Source organism: Melanotaenia boesemani, chromosome 16, assembly GCF_017639745.1.
Source record: "Melanotaenia boesemani isolate fMelBoe1 chromosome 16, fMelBoe1.pri, whole genome shotgun sequence".
In the NCBI taxonomy this organism is placed as follows: Eukaryota; Metazoa; Chordata; class Actinopteri; order Atheriniformes; family Melanotaeniidae; genus Melanotaenia; species Melanotaenia boesemani.
The window spans coordinates 13484136-13506895 of NC_055697.1; the positions used below are offsets into that span (position 1 = coordinate 13484136).

The 22760-nt window shown below is 38.4% G+C and overlaps 1 protein-coding gene across 1 annotated transcript in view; it reads right to left on the reverse strand.

Annotated features, from left to right (window-relative positions):
* eys (eyes shut homolog) overlaps positions 1–15995 on the reverse strand; it is a 191395-nt gene extending 175400 nt beyond the window's left edge. The window contains exons 1-3 of the mRNA XM_042010299.1: positions 15750–15995; positions 7190–8082; positions 5604–5720 (exon numbers count right to left, since the gene is read on the reverse strand). Of these exons, the coding sequence (XP_041866233.1) occupies positions 5604–5720; positions 7190–8051 (979 nt within the window). The 5' untranslated portion in view covers positions 8052–8082; positions 15750–15995. The remainder of the gene's footprint in view (positions 1–5603; positions 5721–7189; positions 8083–15749) is intronic.
* Between the last annotated feature and the right edge of the window lie 6765 nt (positions 15996–22760).

Consider the following 22760-nt stretch of genomic DNA (forward strand, 5'->3'; position numbering starts at 1 on the left):
TCCCAACAATTAGACAAAAAAAATATGTATAGCTAAGAAATATGCTATTTTATATCACAAATTAAATGGTTAAACTTGGAGCTACCGCCATAGGTTTGTGTGCTGCTCTGTTGCATTTATATTACCACGATCATCACAAATTTCACTTGTTGAAGGGTTACTGTAAACCACTGCGATGTAATTAAGAAATAATCCAATCTCAGAGCCTATATACTCACATACAGAAGTACTACTTGCAAGTCTTTATGTTGAGCTCCATTAAATTTGGATCAAATCACATAAATAACCTAACACATAACTTTTTTGGTGCATACGTGGAGTGGAGTTTTGTTTGGTGGTGCTACAACCCATAACACATTAGATTTGAATCAAATAAAGTAGCTTTTTCCATATCTTCAGTTCTTATTCTGTTAATCTCTTTTAATTCTCTTTCTAATGTTGTATTTTTATATCTAGTTATGTTGCAATATGTAAAATAATGGTTTTAAATGATCCCAAGAAATACAACATATAAGTTTTTCCTAAGACAGTTTGTGTCACAAGACAGTGTTGTTTGTTATTTATTTCTCTTCATTTATATTCGGTTTAGTCCCATCTGATGCCAAAGTGCCAAACAATTTATAAATGGTGGTTCTACTCCTTGTTTGCTGCAGCTGCTTTCTTCAGTGAAGTTGTGCTTGCAGAGCAGCACATGAAGATGGCTGCAAGCTGAAAATGACAGGACTGGACAGCCCAGTGAGCAAACAAATATGCAAACAAATAAAAAATAAAGAAAAAGTCAATATATCTCTACCAAGACTAGTAATAAAATGAAAGTCATCATAAAGTTGTATAAATGATTATCATGGAGGTTTTTCACTGAGTGTAAAGTAAGTAGTCAGTGCTGCAGCTTGTTTCATACTGTAAGCATTTTCTGATTAAGTCATTTTCAACTAAGCTGTAGCCAGTAGTTTTTTTTTTTTTTTATAAATACTGTAGAACCACAACACTTTCACCTGCGGCAGCTCAACCAGAGGCAGGGTAATGCTGCAGTGACATTGTGTGCAAAGGATAAAATTAGACTGAATTCAATGCAGGTTCAAGGTGAATAAAATTTGATGTTATTCCCTGGTGAGGGTTTTCATTTTTTTGTGTTCTTCACATGGTGCCTACACATTTATCTTTCCAGTGACTCTTTCTTTGCATATTTTCTTTAATCCCCCTGCTGATACAAGTACTCATGTCCCAGAGGTTCCTCACAGCCTCCTTTGTGGGCATCAATCTTACTGTGTACAACTTCAAGGTTTGCTTTTGCCTTAGCTCATTTCTACAAGTTTTCAGAACTGGTTCACTAAAAGCTGCACCAGTTCAAACATTGTCTTTCACCACTTTCATTTGTGGCATATAAAATTGCTATATCACTCATGGCACTTGAGAGAAAAGGCACTAATAAAGAGCTTAACAGCATTCATGGTGGGATTTTTTTCAAATCAATATCTGCATTTGTAAACTCTGTGTCAATATCTGATTTAATTGCCTAATAAGGGCAATGGCTGCTTATTTAATACAAATTATTCTAATAAGATTTGACAGAATAAATGGTTCTATAAAGATGGTAATACCTTGCAACATATGCTCCAAAGGCACAGCAAAGGAGAGTCAAATCAAAAGAAAATCTCATTTGAAACATCCCACGAGTTGGACTCATTATTCTGTGCGCATAGGCTTTGGCCTATGAGGGCAGCAAGCTCTGGAGCAGCCACTAACTTCTAGTTGATTAATGAGCCAACTGCAGCAGGGAGGTGGAAGAAGCACAAGCACCACAGAACTCCCAAGAAGCTGATGGGACAGCGGGACACCATGACTATGCAAATGCATCCAATGGTGTCTGCTTACTTGAGAAAGCAGCAGCAGTTAAAGCAAATCAGATAAAAGCTGGCAAGGCAGAGGAGTGTGCATCTTTTGAATTTATTTCTGATGTAAATTACAAGAAATGTTGGGGAACATTTATTTGTTTTGATTTTTTATTTTTTTTTTAATAATAGCTGTTTTGTTTGGTTTTGCTAAGTGCCGTTATATGCCCTGGAACAATGGAAAAATTGAAAAGCAAATATTAATTTAAATGATGAGAAAAAAAATGTAAGAGAAAAAAAATGTAAGCTCTATTTTCAGAAAAGTTAATGTTTTCTAAAATGCATCTTACAACTTACATTCAGTTACATCAAGCTACTCAACTGTGCCATTGTTGTTGTTTGAATGTCTTCATGATACACCATACATTTTCAGTTGAAGACAGATCTGAACTATAGGCAGGCAAGAGCACACACAATGGATCTTTAAACCTACAAACTGTTTTAAGTCATGCAGACTGAGGTCAGTTATTATCCTGCTGAAAAATCTTAAAACTTGCATATATTTCTTCAACATTTCCTCATGTAACTCTCCCTGAAACGTCCATCAGACAGCTGCAGTTAGTCCACAATGCTCGTGTCCTCTCTAAGACCAGTACGTGGATTAATTAAATCCAGTCCTCGGATCTTTACACTGGCTTCCTGTTTGTCACAGAATTGACTTCAAAATCCTGCTGTTATTTTACAAAGCACTGAATGGTTTAGAACCAAAAGACATTCAGGATTTACTGGTTCATTATGAACAAACCAGCATCTTTAATAGGCTTTTACATTTACTTGCCTTGCCTTCATACACATCCAAGTAATCCTTGCCATGGAGACTGATGCAGTACCATACCACCATATATGAGGGCTTTTATGCCTTTGGCTGATTACCTGGAGGTTTTTTTTTATTATTATTGTTATTATCATATTCAGCACATAGAACCCGACATAAATCTTTTAGTTAGGGTTGGTTTGTCATCCCTTAGTTATGATGCCATAGGCTTAGACTGCGGAGGGACATCCCATGATGCACTGAGCACTTCCTTCCCTTTCATCCTTCTGCTCTTTATTTTCCATGTATAAACTTATGGCAGTCTTGGTATCATTAACTTGTATTTCTTCTCTCTCAGCAGGTCTGCCTGGATAAAAGTTACAGTGCCTATTGGTCTCTCTTTCCTGTCCTCTTCATCCCAACCGGTCGAGGCAGATGGCTAAATTCCCTGAGCTGGAGGTTTTTACCTCCTGTTAAAAGGGATCTTTTTTTTTTTTTTCCTTTCCACTGTCGCCTGCTGCCCCATGCATGCTCAGGATGGGGTATTGAATCAAAGACAAGATTTATTGCAATCTGTTGGTTTTCCTTAGCTAGACTTTTATTTATTATGAATTGGGTTATATGAATACTGATGGGATGAATTGGCTCGAATTGATTTGTTTGTAAAAGTGCCCTGAGATGGCATTGTTAGAATTGGTGATATACAAATAACACTTAATCGACATCCATTTTCCTAAAAGCAGCTGAAATGTGGACTCATCTGTCCACCATCTTTCCATTTGTCTGAGATTAACTCACATTGGCTGCACTTCCCTGTCGTTTATATATGGCCTCCTCAATGTATAATACACTTTCCTCTTATATATCTGGATGCAACTTTATTAAATGAAAAATAGTTTTCTTAGGTATTCCCAAACCCATGTGGCTATATTGATCATTAGGCTTCTTGTGCAGTGCTGACAAAGAGTTCAAAGGTCACGCTCATTTAACTATGATGTTCATGTTTATCCACTGATGCATTGTAGATTTGTAGATGTTGAAGGTTCCAAGCTAATTTACAGTACTTTTTGTAAATGTTCTTGAAATTATCAAAGTTTTTCTGACTGTATTTTGCACAAAGTGGTGACCCACAACCCATCCTTGGACAGGATGTAACCTTTAGTAGATTCTCCTTTTATACCCAATCCTGACACCTTCACCTGTCACTAATAATCAACTGAATTAGAAGCTTCCAGAATGGCTTTATTCCTGTATATACGATAAGCCTTTATTCTTTGATAGTGCTGCTGTATTGCTGGTGTTAAGTTCTAGTTTTTTTTTTTTTTTGTTTTGTTTTGTTTTTGTTTTGTTTTTGTTTTTTTTTCAGCAGAGTAGACCAATCAAGTGGCAGTTAATAGGTTTCTTTATCTCTTAAAGAAATGGAAAATGTAACAGATTTAATTACAAGAAAAATATTTAAATGTTTTTCTGGAATAGAATTCTGTATTTCAGGGTTTATATCACATCACAGAAACACACAATCTGGTTTAGAAGCATCTTAATAAGCAACAAGCATGATTTTATTAGGCTATGACATGTCCTTGTGCACTTAATAGAATTCTGCACCAAGGTAAATATTCTTTTTCATTTTTATTTTGTCATAATTATTTTTTCAACTTTAAAAAATACTATTTGGATAAGTACTTAAATTTAAGGGGCCCTTTGTTTACCCATCAACCCCCTTTCAAGCCAATCCAATAGAGAAACAATGGCTCAAATATGCTCTTGTAAAGGATGGCAGCGTTCTGCACACAACCTTAAAACGACATCTCTAAAATAATAAGTTAAAAGCATGAGCGAGACTCAAAAGGCAAATCTATGACAATTAAGAAATTCTGCCAAGACAAAGTATGCTGCAAACAAATCAATGAATCAATGTGAAGAGCCACGTGGTGGGTTTATCACAGAGAGATCATTTCCAGCTTGCTTTTGCAGGAGACACTGATATTCAGGGCAACATGATGAGTATCTAAGTCTTGCAGCCCATTTGTGAGCAATATCTGTTCACTTAACTATACTTTACTTCAGTATTTGAGACTAAATAACAATGATGCAGCAATGTCTCAAAGCAAGACCACCAGATCATGATTGCCATCTAATTTTCATACAGGAGTATTCAGTACTGTCTGAATCACAGTGTAAGAAACAGTTTGGTCTTTATAAATTATTTATATGATTGGGGTATTAAAATGAAATAACACTGACTTGACTAAAGTAAAGCTGACAAAAACATGAGTGTTATTCATTAATGCAGAATTTAACATAACAATAAATCAGAATGAACAGAAATTATTAAACACCATAATAAACAAGGTTTGGAGGTCCTATATCAGCACACAAACATAACCAAAATCTAAATGTCAGTATGTTGTGGCCTTTTTTTCCCTCTCTTAACACATTTATAAATCAAAGCTTTGATTATAATGTACTCAGCAGAAGCTACACATTATAAATTACATTCAAACTGATTGCTGTAAACCTTTGTTTTATTAACTCTGACACGCTCAGTTAGCTGGCAGTTTAGCCTTGGCCCTTTACAGCAGCACATCACTTGTCGTTACATGATGTATTCGATTTGAAGTGGTTGCATCATATATTATGATGGCAAATACCTACATCAGAAGGGATTAGCTTTGTAGCCCATGAGGAAATTGATTTATCACCTTTGTATTTTCCAGTTTTCCCAAAGATAGTCGCCCCCTTTCTTTCAGGCAAATGACATGGTTGTGCATGTGGAACTGAGCTGCAACAAAGACTTTCAGCTGTCTGTGGTGTGAGGCATTGTAAAAAAAACTGTTTGATGTGCCAGCTAGTGTTTAAAACTGTGAAATAACATTCAAAGAGTAGGTTTTTATCGTCAATGTGACAGACAATCCATCTAAATAATACCAAAAGGTAGCTGAAAAAGAGCTGCTTACCAGAGAATCCAGTGTTACAGATGCATTTGAAAGAGGTGGGTGACATTTGAACACATGTCCCATTTTCACATATTCTGTCACAGTTTCTTTTCCCAACAACTTCAGAGCAGTTAACTCCTAAAACAAAAAGAACAAAAGCTGACAATTGCAAAGAAACATGCAGGACTGTTTTTTTCAAGATTTTTCAAGATGTAAACAAAACAGCAAATCTGCAACTCCATTTTCGAATAAGGAAGATACAGAAATGCAATGAATTAATGAATAAATGAGTAAACGACAAAATAAATATTTTTTGTTTACCTTTCATTTTAACAGACAGTTTAAACACAAGAGATTTCATGTTTTGTTAAGTCAACGCCAACACATTTTCTTTAATACATCAATTTCTGTATTTCAAGCCTGTAACACATTACACACACAACAAAAAATTGGGACAGATTAGATTTAGGACTAATAATAATAATAATAATAATAACAACAATATTAAATTATTTTAAATAGGTGATATAAACCCGAGTTGTATTTTGGTACCAAAAATGTCTATGAAAGGCTTTTTGGAAGTAAAAATGTGAACTTGAATTCCAGTTAATCAACAAAAGAATAACGAATTAAAAACAATGTTACTCAAAGACAAAGTGGGAGGAAACTTTCACATTTCTTCCTGAACGGAGCATAATATCATTATATGTTTTAAGTAATCTGGAGCAATTTCAGTGCATAAAAAACATGGGCAAGACTAAGTTAGATATCCTGATCTCCAATCCCTCAGATTGTTCTGCATCAACAGGGCTACATTAACAAGGGATTACTGTAATGTGGCAATACTGGTTATTTTCACAAATGTCCTTTAAGATGTTATTGTATTAATAATTATCTGTCAAAAATTATTAATTTAAGTTGTTGTTCCAGAGGGCAATGGCTGGTAGGAATGACCTCCTGTACCTTCCTGTGTTGCTGTGACCTAAAAAAAACACTTTGTTGTTTCCTCACTGTGTTGTTTTGAAGGTGTGAAGAGTTGTCCATTTTAGTCAGCAATGTGTGCAGCATTTTTCTTATGACAATCAGCTTCAGGGGACTCCAGAAATGTCCCCTACACAAAGCCAGCTTGGCTTAAGATTTTACAGCTACAGATGCTGCCTTCAAGATGTCTTTTTTCAGGGAAGTCTCTGCATTTTTCAAATAGACAATGCAAAACAACATTCTGTACCCATTACAAAAGCATGGTGGAAGGAGAGGGCTTGGGTCCTTGAACGGGAATGTGTGGATACATTCAAAGCTAAAAGATTCACTGATGGCATAGCTGTGCTCTTGTTAACAGTTTCACAGAAAGAAAGGGGCAAAATAACAATATGCTTCATCAGCTGGGCTGTATTAATCAAATTAAATAAAATTGACATGAAAAAACATGAAATATAGTAAAAAAAAATCAAGAATTTCCATTTCTTAATGGTCACATTTTTTTCCAATTTATGGTTTGATGTTGGTTAAATTTGAATAGAAGCTAGAATGTTTGAAATATTACATTTGAGTGATTTGCAACAGAGGTTCAAACAACTATGAAGGGATAATTTACTTTTATGTCATACCTGTAAAATGTGGAGGGCACAGACATTTATATGATCTGCTGTTTGGATCTGTGGATCCATTGCTCAAGCAGACTCCTTTGTTTTCACAAGGGTTATCCAAACAGGCATCAAACTTTTCACAAAACCTCCCGGAATAGTGGTGATGGCATCGACAGTGGTATGAGCCCTCCCAGACGCCAGCTTGACAAACTCCATTCCCCGAACATAGTCGAAGCAGAGGAGAGGCCTGGCAAAGCTGTGTTCTGACAGACACATTGAGCCTTAGACCAAGCTTGCACAGCTGTGTGTCACCATTATGAAGAGCAATGAAGTAACGATGACCTGGGTCCATCCACTTGGCCTCAATTTGCTCACTTTCATTTATATTGCGGGGGAACAGAAACTGATCCTTTAAATCTTCATTTGTGGAACAACTTTCAAAATTGTCTTTCGATACATTAAGGAGCCTGATGCCATACGTCTTGAGTGTTTCATCGGCAGACATCACAAGTTTGTCTCCATGTTGCAGCTGAAGCGGGCATATCTGTGGGAAGTTGAAAGGCTGCTCACTCGACTGGTTTACCCCCTGAGTATCCCAGCACTCTGACGCGCTCCAGCAGATGTTTCCTATTAGAGTCCAATTCATTTGGATTGTGTGCTTTTTAAGGTGCCATTCAAGTGCAGTTTGTCTGTTGCAAACTGTTTGGCACTGGATAACGTGGACAGACACAAAAACAGCAATTAAATTAAACAATGACGACTCCATTTTTCCCTGTTTCTGCAATTTGGACACAATCACTGAAAAAGCTAAAACCAACTGCATCAGGTTCAGGAAATATAGAAATGCACCGTCTTGTGTCTCATGTGCTGTATTATTCCACATCCTCCATAAAGTCCCCTGGAACAGGAACAACCTGAGGAAAATAGAATTTCATTAATATTTGCAAAAGGAAATGAATTTCTACAAAAATCTGCAACATGTTACTTTTAACACTATTTTACTGTTGCAACTTAATGCTATTCAGACAAAGATTTTAAGAAGATTCAATTCTACTGTAACATCACAGACCTGTGGCTTCAGCATGTCTAGCAGGAGCTGTCATAATCATATGCAGTGCTGCTGACCACCAAGTGTGTCACAGCAGCCTCAGCCTCCCTGAGATTTCTACAGAGTGACAGTGTCAGATAAAATATTCCCTCTTCCCTGCCGGGGCCTGATACCTCAGTGTCGGGCAGTGAGATGAGTTAAAGCAGACAGCATTGTCTTTCTCCCTCAGGCCCCTTTTTCATACATGCACGCCAGATAAAAACAACAAAGTAAAGAAGCCTTGCTGCAAGGAAAACTCTGCCCCTTGATCAGCTCACAAGAGTTGATATGAATAACTGTATGATGATAAGTAATAAAACGCTGAATATGGAACACCAATATCAATAGAAGGGGGAGTGATAAAGTGAATGAGATAGCAAGTATTGTCATTAAGGCTCTGTGGGGACCCAGAGGATCTCATTTACATGAGATGAAGTTGACTATTGTGTTTCACTGAACGAATCAGAAAGCGGTACCTGATTTCTGATGAGAAAAATCTAATTAAAATTCTAATATGTTGGATAAAATGTGTAATTGGTGGTATGTTTGTAGAATGATCATTGTAAGAAGCAAGTCTTGATCAAATTAAAGTATAGTTATCTATTTTCAAATTTCTCTTGTATTTAAAGCTACTTTAACTGATATTTTGGGGGTAACAATGAACTAAAAGGACTGTGTCGAATGTGAAAGAAGTTAGTGGCGATACAGCTGCAGAGCTTAATCCCCTCAGGTCTACAGCACATTTTTAATGTTTCCTGTTTTTTATGACCTGTAACTTCATTGTTTTGGTTCACTGTCAGGACACTTATCATTGTCACTATCAGCAGGCAGCTGTTTTCAGTGGAAAAAGCTCTAAAACCCATTGTGTGCAACTGCCAAGCCCCAAAGGGAAACATCGAAAACTCTTGACAGACTGCTACCACCTGCAGGCTGTGACGTATGTTACCAATGTAGACCACCAGTAGAGGGAAAGAATTTCAGACACCTTCCAAGCTTTGTCAAGTGGTGCTGAAGAAGTCAGTAAGCTAGAAGGCAAATTTCTCAAGTGGATATAAAAATTTGTTTAGTTGTTTTTTGTGATTTATATATATATTAGGGCTGTATACGTTAACTCGCAAACACAATGATTAATTAACACCATTTATTTATTTATTTATTTTTTTTTTTGCTGACCGCTGGGTTTGATCACAGAAACATGGCGCCCCTGTCTCCCTTCCCTGCTGCAGCAGTGCGTCTATATATATATATAAGATAAAGGGAAAAAGGTGAGGTGCAACTAAACCAGGTATGTTCACTTTAGGTCCTTGATGGCCACTAACTGGGTGTTTTAGTTGTTTTTCTGCTCCAACACACCTCATTCAAATGAAGTGAAGCTCCTCAACAGTTCGTCAAGTTCTTATTAATGATCTACTTTGGTTCAGGCAGCATGAAACATCTAAAAGCTGCAGCACAGAGGCTCTTGACGATGGGAATTGGACAGCCTGGTCCTAGACTCAAGTTATCATGAAACCAGATTCACAATCGTGATTTGACACCCAGAGAACTAGTCAATACATAATTAGATTAGCTAAATAATTACAGCAAGATTATAAAGAAAAACTAAAAGTTTTTATTATAGCAGGTTAGTAACATTGTCACTTAAGGCCCTTTCCCACTAGTAACCACTTAGCCCAGCCCGACACCTCCCCTCCCAATTTGTTCCCGTCAGGATTTTCCTGGGCGGGTAGATACATTTTTAGCATCTATTTCGTCAGGCTTCTGAAGGTGCACTAAACCAAGCAGCACATAAATCCCGAGCTTTACGCCCTCCATTGTTGTTCCGTGTTTGTCACAAACAAATGACTTCACAATACTAGTTAGCAACTTGCTAAGACGACCCCACCCACACTGAACGTGGCCTCAATTGCCTTCTATTGTAATGGGAACAATGGAAACCGGCATGGTGAGGTGTCGGCTGAATTAAGGTAGGGCTATGTGGGTACTAATGGGAAAGGGCCGTTAGATATCTTTAGCTCTTTCATGGTTGTCATATTTAAATTCCACTTAAACGGAAATATTTTCAACTAAACCTGGTAACCAGGTATAATGGCTGATTTAAAGAAAAAAACAACCGCTGGCTTGCTGTTTAATTATAGCTTAAAGTTTTAAATAAACTTTCTTGTTTTTTTCTAATGTTGAATAAAGGCTGCTGATGCCTAAAAAACTTTTGTAAATTCCTGCCTTTGCCCTCATGTTTAGCTTTTTTTTTCTTCTGTACCCTCCTGTATTGCTTGATGTTTTATGTAAGGCACTTTTAATTGTCTTGCACATGGAATGAATGAATTAATGAATAAATGAATGAATGAAGGGAGGGCCTTATACGTGTTTGTGTAAGGGGTGTGGTCGAGCTAAGTCTCCGTTAAAGCAAAAACGTTTCAGATGTTAATCTCCAGTTGAAACAACATCCTGCTCCGAAGTTCATCCAGCTTGTTGTCCAATGACTCAACATTTGCCAGATGAATACTCGGTATAGGAGGCCGATTCCCCCGTTTCCCCAGCTGGACCAGGACTCCAGTTCGTGACTATCTTCTCCTCCACTGCCCCCACCGCTCAGGTACAACAACAGGTAGGCGCCACCATGGAGATTAGCTGGTGGTGGTGGTGGCGATAAAGTTTTTTCCACCACCGACCTGATGCATAGTAATTGTCTTTATCATATTGTATGATAGGGCTCGCAATAGCAGGTTGCAAAACTAAAAAAAAAAAAAAGAATAAAAAGAGACTAAATAAGGAAAAAAAATAACATTAGGAGAGAGAGAGCTTGAGATGCAGCAGCCATCCTCGGCGCCACCTTCAACGGAAGAAGGACTGTGCTATGCAAATAAAATTGTCTTACCTAATTATTGTAACTGTTCAATTTTCTTTAAAATGTTATTGCATTGTGTATCCCTCTGTGCTTAAAAGATAAAAATGCAAATATGTTGCACAAAGATACAGATACTGCTGCAAATAAGGATACAGATACTGCTGCAAATAAGGATCTGATAGTACTTTTTTAGTATTTATTAGAATATGAACGATGAGTTTTTGATAACCCACAGCACCCAGAGAAAACTCATGCAGTCACAAGAACATAGAAAGTCAAATAAAGAGAATAGAAATGGTTCCAACCAAGAACTTTCTGTAAAGTGCTAATATCTACACCACCAGCCTCCAATGAACAATGTAAGATAATATCCCCACAACACCAATGAAAAGGACATCTAACATCCTTTAATAAGCTACCAAATTCAGATTTGTCCAAAAACAATGAGCAAATCAGAGTAGCACCTGTAAAAAATACTAAGTTTACTAGTATTTACAAGCATTCGTTGACAATAAGATTGAGGAGATTCAGGCTGGATGCAGGAGTTGTGACTTACATACTGTGGATAGGACTAGATTTTCCTATTGGCTATTATAATTCAATAGTAAATTTAAAATGCAACAAATAAAACTTGGATCAACCAGGCAGTCTATGATCTGGAAACAAAGGTTGGCGCAGAGTGACAGTGGCATTATAAAGAAGACTATCTTAGATAACTACACCTGTGATAGAAAACTGGCAACTTCGACAAGCGGCTTTAGAAAATACAATAATACTAAAAGAAACACTGAGGTCAGGTGTTAATTTATTTTTCCAATCCATTTTCCAAAATTATGAGCAAGGACACAAAAAGATGCCACCGCTGGTATACACTTAGGTCAGTGTTTACACCAAGGTCAGTGTAAACCATTGTGTTATCACCATAATGTCTGACACACAGCTATAAATTTGTTTTAATGGCATTCAACTCAAGTGAGATACTTGGAGGCTATTTTGACCTTACACAGTCTGCATGATGAATGCAATTTAGACCCCAAATTGATTCATCCGGCTTAATCATGTAGTTCCTGGAAGTCGTTTTACTGGAATCATATTCAATACTAGTTCATACAGTTATTTTAAAGGCAATCTATACTATTGGCTTCCACTTTAAGCAAACAAAACAATAAAACCCAAGATAAATAAATACAGAAAAGGGTTTTCTGGGACATTAAGATGCTTTAAAAGGTATTGATCAATGAGGATTAAACAGAGGGCCCCACACAGGATTGCTTCAGGTATAATAGAGGCCAGTGGGTCAGAAGCAGGGTTATATATGTAGGGGTCAACTAATCGTCTTACACAGCCTCTTGCTATCAATAGATTCAAGTTCAACCCACAATTTAGAATGCCAATCACGCAGGTGTACAGAGGGCAATGGATCAAGGGGAGGTTGTAAATCCTCACCTGACTGATGTCTGAGAGAGACCCCGTGAGGACACGACAAATTATCACATCAAACTGGTAGGTTGCATGCTAATGTTTTTTTTTTTTTTGCTATACCCAACAAAATGAGTGAAATATTCTCAAATGATTGTTTAAGTGATTAATCAGCACAATTTTAAATGATCTAAAATTCCTTTATTTAGTAAATACTGATTAAGATTAGTGATATTTGATCAGTTAAGCCTATTTTTTTTTTGTTTGTTTGTTTTTTTTTTTGTTTGGTTCAATGTTCAAATAAGATCCATTCAATAGAGGAGGGAGAATTAGATCAGTAATGAAAATAATCAATGTTTGCAGAACTGTAGGCTATATCCTATTACAAACAGAAACGGACCATTTCACAAAACAAAGCTCATTGAGTACAGTTTGATCATAAACTAGGCCACCTCTGAAAACATTTGCTAACTTACCATCTAATGAGAAGGATTAGATTTTCATTTTCACTCTAAAGTAACCGAGTTTGGCTCATTAAGACATTAGCAAGCTGCACAGAGACTGTGATGAAAATGAGGCCTGGTGAGTGAGGTGCAGTTGCTAGTTAGAGTACAATGGCACTTGAGTGAGAATGAGGACACACAGGTGTAAGATGAGGCAGACATTGTTGAGATAAATTCTGCAATCTTCCTTGAATATGGTAATTTGCAGTACTTTTGCAGTAACTGGATGTTGTTGGTTGACTGCACTTCATTTTCTTTTTGTTTTTTGTTGCCAGTTTAGAAAAAAGGAATACATTTTTCTAAACATACATTTGTGATACATATTAAATAAACTAACATAAATTTCAAGTTCACTTAGAAGACATGTTGCTGCTTTTGTCACTGTTACATTAAGTATGTAAAGTTATTTAATTGGGAGGTAAAAGCAACCTATCTCAGTTTATCACCACATTATATGAAGGTTTGAGACGCATTAAGTTCTTAAGTCCCTCTAAAGAGTTTGTGGACTTTTTCTGCAGCTCAGAACAATCATTTGATGGTAGCCTGCCAATTCACAAAAGCTTTCACTGAAAATTAAATAAAAAAAAATCTATACATTTTACGAACCTTATTCCACCTGGGAAAGTAAACAAACTGGTTTTAAATCAGCTAACAGAGAGGCCATTTCTATGTCCACTCACTGTTAAACTCACTTCTTACACCGAGGTGATGGATTTGGTAGATGATGTCCCATTTCACAGTAGGTTAGAGCAGAAACAGGTCAACTGCCATCATCACTAAATGTGTCAAAATACAGACCTTTTTTTGTCAACATATTAACTAATCAAACCTGCTCCAAGATTTGTGATGATGGATGCAGGCACCATCATTACTTGGTCATTCAAAACATATTAACTTTGATATCCTGCAGGTGAACTTTAAATCTGCAGAAATCAGAGTAATTTTCTGTGTGCTATCGGCAGCAGGATGCCAGAGAAACAGCACCGAAACCACAGAGCCACTGGAGGACTGATTAGCCAAACAGCAGCAGGTTGCTGGCCATAGCTGCTGCTGGCCTCATCACTTGTGCTCCCTGGGTAGCTATGTGGAGCCCCACTAATCAGCTATAACACTGATGAGCACCCGTGCCTCGCAACCCTGAAAAACCAAGCCCCACATCGATTTTTCTCACTCTAAATGAAGTAATTGATGCCGACGGCAAAACCATTTTTACTTCACATCTCAAAAAAGCGCAGGGCTGGTTACAGTTAACGTGCCTACCTTCACAAGACATCTATTGTTTTGTTCTATCTTTGTTCCCTTTAATCCCAAGGAACCTCTCAAAGAGCTGCAACTGCAGGTTATTTTCAAGAGCATAATACCTCAAATAAGGTATAACCATGGGTCAAATTAGGCCAGGGCCAGCAGAAGCACAGCACTACCAGCAGGACTTCACCTTTGTAGATTGCTCTCTCTCTCTCTCTCTCTCTCTCTCTCTCTCTCTCTCTCTCTCTCTCATTCTCTTATGTTTTTGTGGCAATACCTTAATCAGTTACTACCCCCCTACAGTACAGTCTACAGTTTTTCCTGTTAATGTGGATATCTTGAAGACAACCTCAATAAGGTTAGACTGTCTCTTGTGTTTTTTTGTTTATTTTTTTTGGGGGGGGGGGTTGTAACACTAATGCAGCTCAGGGGAGCTGTGATATAAAGTCTTTGCCACACAGAGCCTGAAGTGCACTGCAAAAAAGAAATACTGCAGGTCATGATCTAGAGTATTTTGTACACCTGCAGACCAAAAAATTGCTTTATGATTTTGTCCCCGTGTGGGCAGGCCATTGTATGAGGCAAAAGTTTGTTGGCTCCCTTAAGTTACCCCCTTAACTGTTGTCCTGGAAAGCTCCGTTGCAGGTTTTGCGGAAAAAATAAGTAGCTTTTCTTTGGTTGAGTTTTTCTCTTTTCTTGCTTTAATAGAAACTCAAAATCCACAAAAAATAGAGCAGAGCACAACAACAACTCCCAATACATCCCAATACAGAAACAAAGAGTTAATCACGTGAGGCTACTCAGTAAGGATATATTACAACACAGCTTCTGATATGTTGCTTAAAGGAAAACAGTCACAACTTCTACATGCTAAAATACAGCTGAAAACCTATGGTGTCTTTATAGACTTTTATCAGCTTATGTAAATTATACTTTTCATCAGTCAGCCTAAACTTATCTAAAAAAATCCCCTTCTGTCAAGCTCCATTAGCATCCCAGTTTGATTATCAATCACCTTGGGAAGTGTGGGAGGAGGCTGTCTCTTTCATTCAAGTTTCTTCAGATTTTCAGCTGAACTGATTCTTAATGTATTTTCTTCTCTTGTTAATGTGCTATACTTAGAATACTAAATGACTAAAGAGAGTGGCCTACCTGCCATAGCAATTAAGCTGTAGACTCATATGAGAAGTTTAAAAAAATCAGTTAAATATTGCTGGTAAAACGTTTATTTGAGTCTGTCCAGTCTATATGCAAAGCTAAGGGAGGCTTGCAGCCAACATGACAGCATTAAACAACAGCTTACTGTAGCCTTGAACTCAGCTGACGTGGCTCTCTGCCCCCATTCTGTGAATGCTAGGCCCAGGATTTACTATGGCACAGTAATCTGACTAGTAGGGTTCACACATGGACCATCTGCTGTATGATACGGTGAAAACACAAATGGCAATTAACACTGGTAAAGTCTTCATCGTGCATGCTCACCATTAAGAAGAAAAGGTGTTCCGCCCTGGGACAGCAACTTGGAACATCATTCTTTTTTTTTTTTTTATTTCTTTTTTTTTTATTTAATTATTTTTTTCTTTTTGGAAGGTTTCGTCAGAGCTGAGATATATCTCTCCGTTGGGAGTAAGCTGAGCCGTCTGTGCGCACACGTGGAGAAGAGATGGGGAGGGGGGGTGGGGGATTCAATCAGACGCTGAGGTGCCGGGGGCGCGCGCAGGTCTGCTTGCTGAGAAGATGGCTCTCTGTTGCAGGGTGGGCGGGGCAAGGAGCGGGCATTTATGTGCGTGCGCATGTGTAAATGTGCGCATGTGGGTTGGATGGGGGTGGGGGTGGGGGGCACAGCCTGCCTGATTGATTATTCAATTAGCCCTAACTAAATATTCATTAGCCGCACAGAGACATTACCTTGTGTAAACAACTGAAGCTCTTCCAGCAAATGAAAACGATTTTATATATTACCTGTGAAGTAGGGAGAACTAAACTGGCTGGGCTGTTTAAAATCCCAGCTATAATTAGTCCATAGGAGATCAGAAAACACATTCACAAAAAACTTAAGACTCTTTAAAAACTAAAACATTAAGCTTTCCATTTCCACACAAAGCTGCTTCATTGCCATGCTTGAGCTAAAGATTACAGTAGCTCATCATTAATGCACACATCCACACACCTGAAGGTCTCACTGGATTAAAGAATGAGTTCTGCATTTTGAGAAATTTGTTTAAAATTTAAATAATTTTGTATTTACACTGAATGGGCAAAAGTGTAGTTGCTCTCTTCATAAGTCACACCCCTTCAATGTGCTATTTGTCTACAGTGCAGCCATTCTAAACTAAAAGCTGGGACATATTACTGCACCACTTACTGACATCCACTTTGCCCCCGTTATTAAAGTTTTTAAACGTCTAAAGAAATCTTACTTTGGACTTTTTTTTATTGATCTATATGTAATTTGTTTTTAAATGGAATTCCTAATGTTTTTTTTTAGCCCTGGAGCCTGAATGCTGTTCTTCACTTGACAGTTTGCATAAAGTGATCTGCAAAATACACTACTAGACCTCACATCAACATATTATTTCTCTTCACTTTAACCTCTTACACTTAGAAAACACTTTTAGAAACCGTTTTGAGCCCATTTTTCCCATGCCATTTTAAGACAGGTTTTCTCACTTAGCACATTCAGATTTTTTTCTGGTCCTATGATGATACCAAAGCCCCTGACAGTATCTTACAAGTATCAGTGGTTTCTGATTCACATGGTCATAAATATTTCAGGCCAAACAATTTCCTTAGTGTTTGGCTGGATTTAAACATATGATTTAGGCATTGGTTGTCTTGCTCATGTTTAACTTTGAAGTAAGTCACTTCTTGCATTGCCAAGATGAAATGCAAGACTGCCGTTTGTTTTGCTAGCATAGGTTGTGGTGGAAAGTTGTGAGCAGCTCAACTTTTTCAAGCAGCAGCAGAGGTGCCAGCCAATCAAATCGCCTGACAAATCCTGTTTCTGATCTTGTGATTGATTGCTGCTACACCTCTGCGCATCAGGCCCACCCACCAGCTCTAAAGCATCACATTCTGCCCTCCTGTGATTCCTCCCTAACTGACTGAATTTGAGGATGTCTACAGCTTATTGAGTTAATCTGTTCATACTGTTTTAGATGGTGTTATGTGCTACTCTCTCTGGTCGCTGGATAACTTCCTGAACTTGTCATCGCATTTAGATTCCAAGACAACCAGCAGAGCTGGCTCACTGTCTTATGTGGTACCATTTCACAGCACACTTTTTATATCCACCTCCCTAAACACACACACAGACACACAGGCAGCAAGGACTGATTCTGTTGTTGTATTGTTTTTATATTATGTTTAATGTTTATTTGCTCAGGGAATATTTTGACAGCTTGTTTACGTATTTTTACATTTACCCACATCTCGTTCACTGTACAGGTATCCTCACACCAGGGAGATGCACTAACATCAGTCTAGTGCTGATGGTTGCTGGAAAGCAGCATAAGTAAGAGGTTAAGTGCCTTGCTCCAGGGCAGAGGGTACCGAGGGAGAGGGGGAGTGTTGGCCATTAACATTTCCAGCCCCAGTTCCTTCAGCTGGCCAGTGTCCATTCATAAGCATGTCACTTGACCAGAAAATGCACCAGTGTTCTTATAAAGTAATTTCAAGAGACATCTTCCATCTTTATTTGCAAGGGAACAAGAGGGTAACAGGTCAAAATTTTCATTTATTTTTTCAGCTGGAGACAATACCCTGTGTACCAACAAGCCCAGATACAAGAGCTGTGCATTCTTGTTATAAAAATTATCTTTCGAAGTGAAAACAGCAGGAGTAGTTTTAATGATATTAGAAAAATCTGGGTTCTGAGACACAGCAGAATTTAATAAAGAAGTATATTTGTTATTGGACATCTGTGCTTGTCATGGAGTGTCCATAATAAACACCATGTCCAGGCATAAGAGTGTCCACATGTGCACTTAGAGCCAGGACACTCTAGGCTGCAGTTTGACTTTGTAGTTGTATCATTGGACTTGTGGTTGCATGTCTTGGACACTCGGGTGAAGAGAGGGGAGGAGCTGTTAACTGATCACCACCTGGTGATGAGTGGGGAAGGTGGTGGGGATGGTGATGGTGGGGAAGGATGCCAGTCAGGCCTGGCAGACCCAAATGTGTTGTGGGGGTCTGCTGGAAATGTCTGGCAGAGCCCCTTGCCAGAAATAGTTTCAACTCCCATCTTTTGCAGAGCTTCAACAGTGTCCTGGGTGAGTTGGGGGACATTAAGTCAGAATGGGCTGTGTTCCATATCTCTATTATTGAGGTGGTGGCCCTTGTACGAGCTGTCCAGTCACTTTACTACCGGTACCAGTGTGTAGTCTGCATTGCAAGCAGTATATCAGACTAATTTTCGGTGGGGGTTGGACTCTACCAAGGCTGCCCTTTGTCACCAATTCTGTACATAACTTTTATGGACAGAGTTTCTAGGTGTAGCCAAGGTGTTAAGGGGATCCGGTTTGGTGGCCTTAACATTGGGTCTATGCTTTTTGCAGATGATGTAATTCTATTGGCTTCATTGGGCCATGATCTTCAGCTCTCACATTAGCGATTTGAAGCCGAGTGTGAAACGGCTGGGATGAGAATCAGCACCTCAAAATACGAGACAATGGTCCTCAGCCAGAATACGGTGGATTGTCTTCTCCAGGTTGGGAATGAGGTTCTGTCTAAAGTGGAGGAGTTCAAGTATCTCGGGGTCTTGTTCACGAGTGAGGGAAGGATGGAGCAGGAGATCAACAGGTGGATCAGTGCAGTGTCTGCAGTGATGTGGACTCTGCATCTGTCTGTCGAGGTGAAGAAGGAGCTGAGTCAAAAGGCACTCAGTTTGCTGTTTGATTTATGCTCTTACCCTCAGTTATGGTCATGAACTGTGGGTTGTGACCAAAAAAAAGAAAAAAAACAGGGTTGCAAATACAAGCGGCCGAAATAAGTTTTTTGCTCCACAGGGTGGCCACGCTCTCAGAGATAGGGTGAGAAGCTAGGTGATCCTGGAGAGTAGAGTCGCCACTCCTCTGCATCGAGAGGAGCCAGATGAGATGGCTTAGGCATCTGGTCTGGATGCCTCCCTGGTGAGGTGTTCCTGGCATGTGCGATGGGGAGGAGACCCTGGGGAAGACCCAAGACATGCTGGAGGGACTACATCTCTCGGCTGGCCTGGGAAAACCTTGGGATCCCCCAGGACAAGTTGGCGAATGCGGCCAGGGAGGAGGAAATCTAGGTTGCCCTGCTTTGGCAGCTGCCCCCACAACCCAACCCCAGATAAGCGATAGAAAATGGATGGATGGAAGTATATTTGTTCATTGGCATATGTCTAAATAACTGACTCACTTTTAAGCTTCTCCAGGTTAAAGGCAGAGTGAGATGTTTTCATAAAGGTTACTGGCGTCTGGTACATCTTTCTTGTCTCGATTTGTCGTCCACAGTAGAATATGCCACATTTCTACACAGGTTTATGTTACTCAGTTACAAGTTTTTCCTCAAAGAATGCTCTTTTAATCCTCTCATCAGTAGTCTGGTTCAAATAATTTCAGTGTCATTTGTAAGATAGCATTCTTATCAAAGTGCATCGGTATGAAACACCTTCCTGACCTTAAGAACTGGTGCATTTTTATCTCATATACTCATCTTGGTGAAAGACGCTTAAGTTCTCGACTTTGGCTTCCTCCCCCACTGTGACTAGATTAACGAGCTGCCCTTTTGAGTGTAACATTGGCCATATTTCCTGGAGCTTTAGGTAGCTTCATTATGTACAGAAATATTGACCTTCAGTGCTTTTTATGAGAATGTATCACAGAGAAAAGCAAGCATTTATCTATATAGCTGTGCAAACTACGCTCATCACTTCATATCTCCCTGTGTTGCCCCAGGCATGGCTGTATTGCCTTGAAATTGTATCAGCTCTTTCATGAGGGAGCATTTTAGGTTTGATTTGTTTTTATTTAAAAAATATTGGTACAATAGTATAAAATAAAACACTTCAATACAATATAAATATACTTTAAAATGTATGCAGTACAAACACAACAAGTTGTAACCCCATTAATACTGCTAATATGTGAATCAGTTCACTTGTCTTCTGGTGTCCACTTACAGCATTAGTGGGATTTACTGAATTCAATGTTACAAGCAACAAAATTAAATAGAATTTAACATACATTTTAAGTCCATTGAATAAAATCAGAACATAATTCATTACCACTAGTTCATGGATCTTTTCAGCACCTTGCTGTAGGTTAGGAAGTCTGAAGTCTTGATGAACTATACTACAGTTTGTGCTGACTCAGCAACTTGTTAATCAAGCCTACAGTTATGCACACAGTCAGCTGCAACAGAGCCCGCTGAGAAACACTCAGATCCCTCTTGAACATAGATATAATTAGATTGTTGCACAAGATATTGCCGCCTGAATTAAGCACTCAGGGACACAGTGTATGTTCACCAAACAGAATGTGATAAGTGATGGCAAACAATGTCAATGTGGTGCAAAAAAAAAAAAAAAATCGGAGATTAGATTTTTTTATTTTTTTTTAATAGCTTAAAGAGTATCTGTGAAATGGCAAATAATTCAATTTTCACTTTATTAAGACATGTTTAATAGTATTCTTTTTGGCATCGTCGACTTCTATTAACTCCAACAAGAAGAGTAAATGTAAAAATATTCCCCAGAAGTCGACATTTTAAGAACCTCCAGCCTAGAATGTCAAATGTGAAAACAGAGACAGAAAAGTGAAAATAATGAATGTAGACAGACGATACTAAAATGTCACAAGAAGAAGTTCTCATATTAATTACCAATTCATTGGCCAAATGCCATGTTTAACCTAATTGCCTCAAAACTTAAATGTTTAAGGCAATAAAAAAAAAAAAATCATATTTCATAAAATTTTCCCGAGTTGTAGGGATTAATCACCATTTACATGGAGCAAAACTTATAATGCCTCTGAATTATGTGACCTTTCCTTCTCACGCATGCCACAGAGCTCCGAAGTAAACGCCATCACACTGCATGTAGCATGTGCTCATTTATATAAGATGCGATATATTACCGTGCACTTCCCCAAATTAACCTACAAAGAATATATTCCCATCAGACTTGGAGGGGAAAGGAAATATGTATAAAATGAGTAATTGCTGCAAATGGAAGAAATGAATCTGTGTTTACACAGTGAAGAAGGCCCTGATGTGCACATTGCAAACATATAATCACAAATAGAGATGAGCAGTGTTGCGTGAAGCCTATACAAGTGGACATTATGAAATATGAGGATAACCACAAACAGAAAGCCTCGTTACCCCAGCAATTTTTTGGGGTAAATTGGATCAAAATATAGTTTGTCTCTCATAGTCTTTGTACATTTCTCATTCCCAGATCACTTTAACCATAATGAACCTCAGTAATATTGGAAAACATGAACTGTGATTGTAGATTGCACTTTACTGTTTGACTGATTACCCTGGACTCAGTTGACAGAGTAGGCAGGGCGCCTGAAACAAGGACACCACCATCCTTTTTTGCTCTACCTCCGGGATTTAAATATTAAACATAAAGGACAGCAGATTATTATCCCTGTCACCTTGCCTTAAGCAATGATATTCGGCCTTAACAGTGCCATCAAATACCTGCTGTGTCACATATTAGTGAATTTCAGGTTCTGTGAAAATAGGCAGAGAACATTTCTCTGTAGAGCTAAGTCTTGAAATATATACAGAAAGAGTTATTCTCAGCATGTGTAAAGTGATATTTTATTCAAACGAATCAAAATGTTGTTTAAATAACTCTTTTGTGGTACAGTATCTCCAATATTTTCCATACCTGCCTTGTAACATTTCAGTGGCCTCATGTAGGTTCCTGACAATGACCACAGACAGATTTTTTTCATTTTATGACCACACTTAACTATATTGAGCTCTCAAAATACAGTTAATTCATATATTTCAATAAATATTTCACAAGTTTGAGTTATTTTGTGCAGGACAGTATTTTACCTCAAATCCAAAATGCATACAAGAATGTTTGCTTGAAGCACCGAGAAAGACTCTACACAATGTATGATGAATATGAATTAAAACACTAGCAGCTTTAGTAGCTGATTTTACACATTAGACTGGGAAAATAGAAAATGCATGGAAAAACAGCATACGGTCAAGATTTTAAAGACCATCCAGAAACTCACGGACTATCTTCCTAGAGACACGGTGGTGTGACTACTCCTGCCACCTCATAAAGATTCAGGGTTTGCATCTTGTGTTTGGGTTCTTTCCAGATACTCAAGCTTCTTCCCACCGTCCTTAGGTTATGTCAGGTTAATTGTCAGGGTGAGTTTAAATTAAGCCTAGCAGGAAGTGTGAGTGTGCTGTGAGTGTTTGACTCTGTCTTGGTGACCTGTCCGGGGTGTGCCCCATCTCTTTGGCTTTGACAGGATCCAGCCCTGA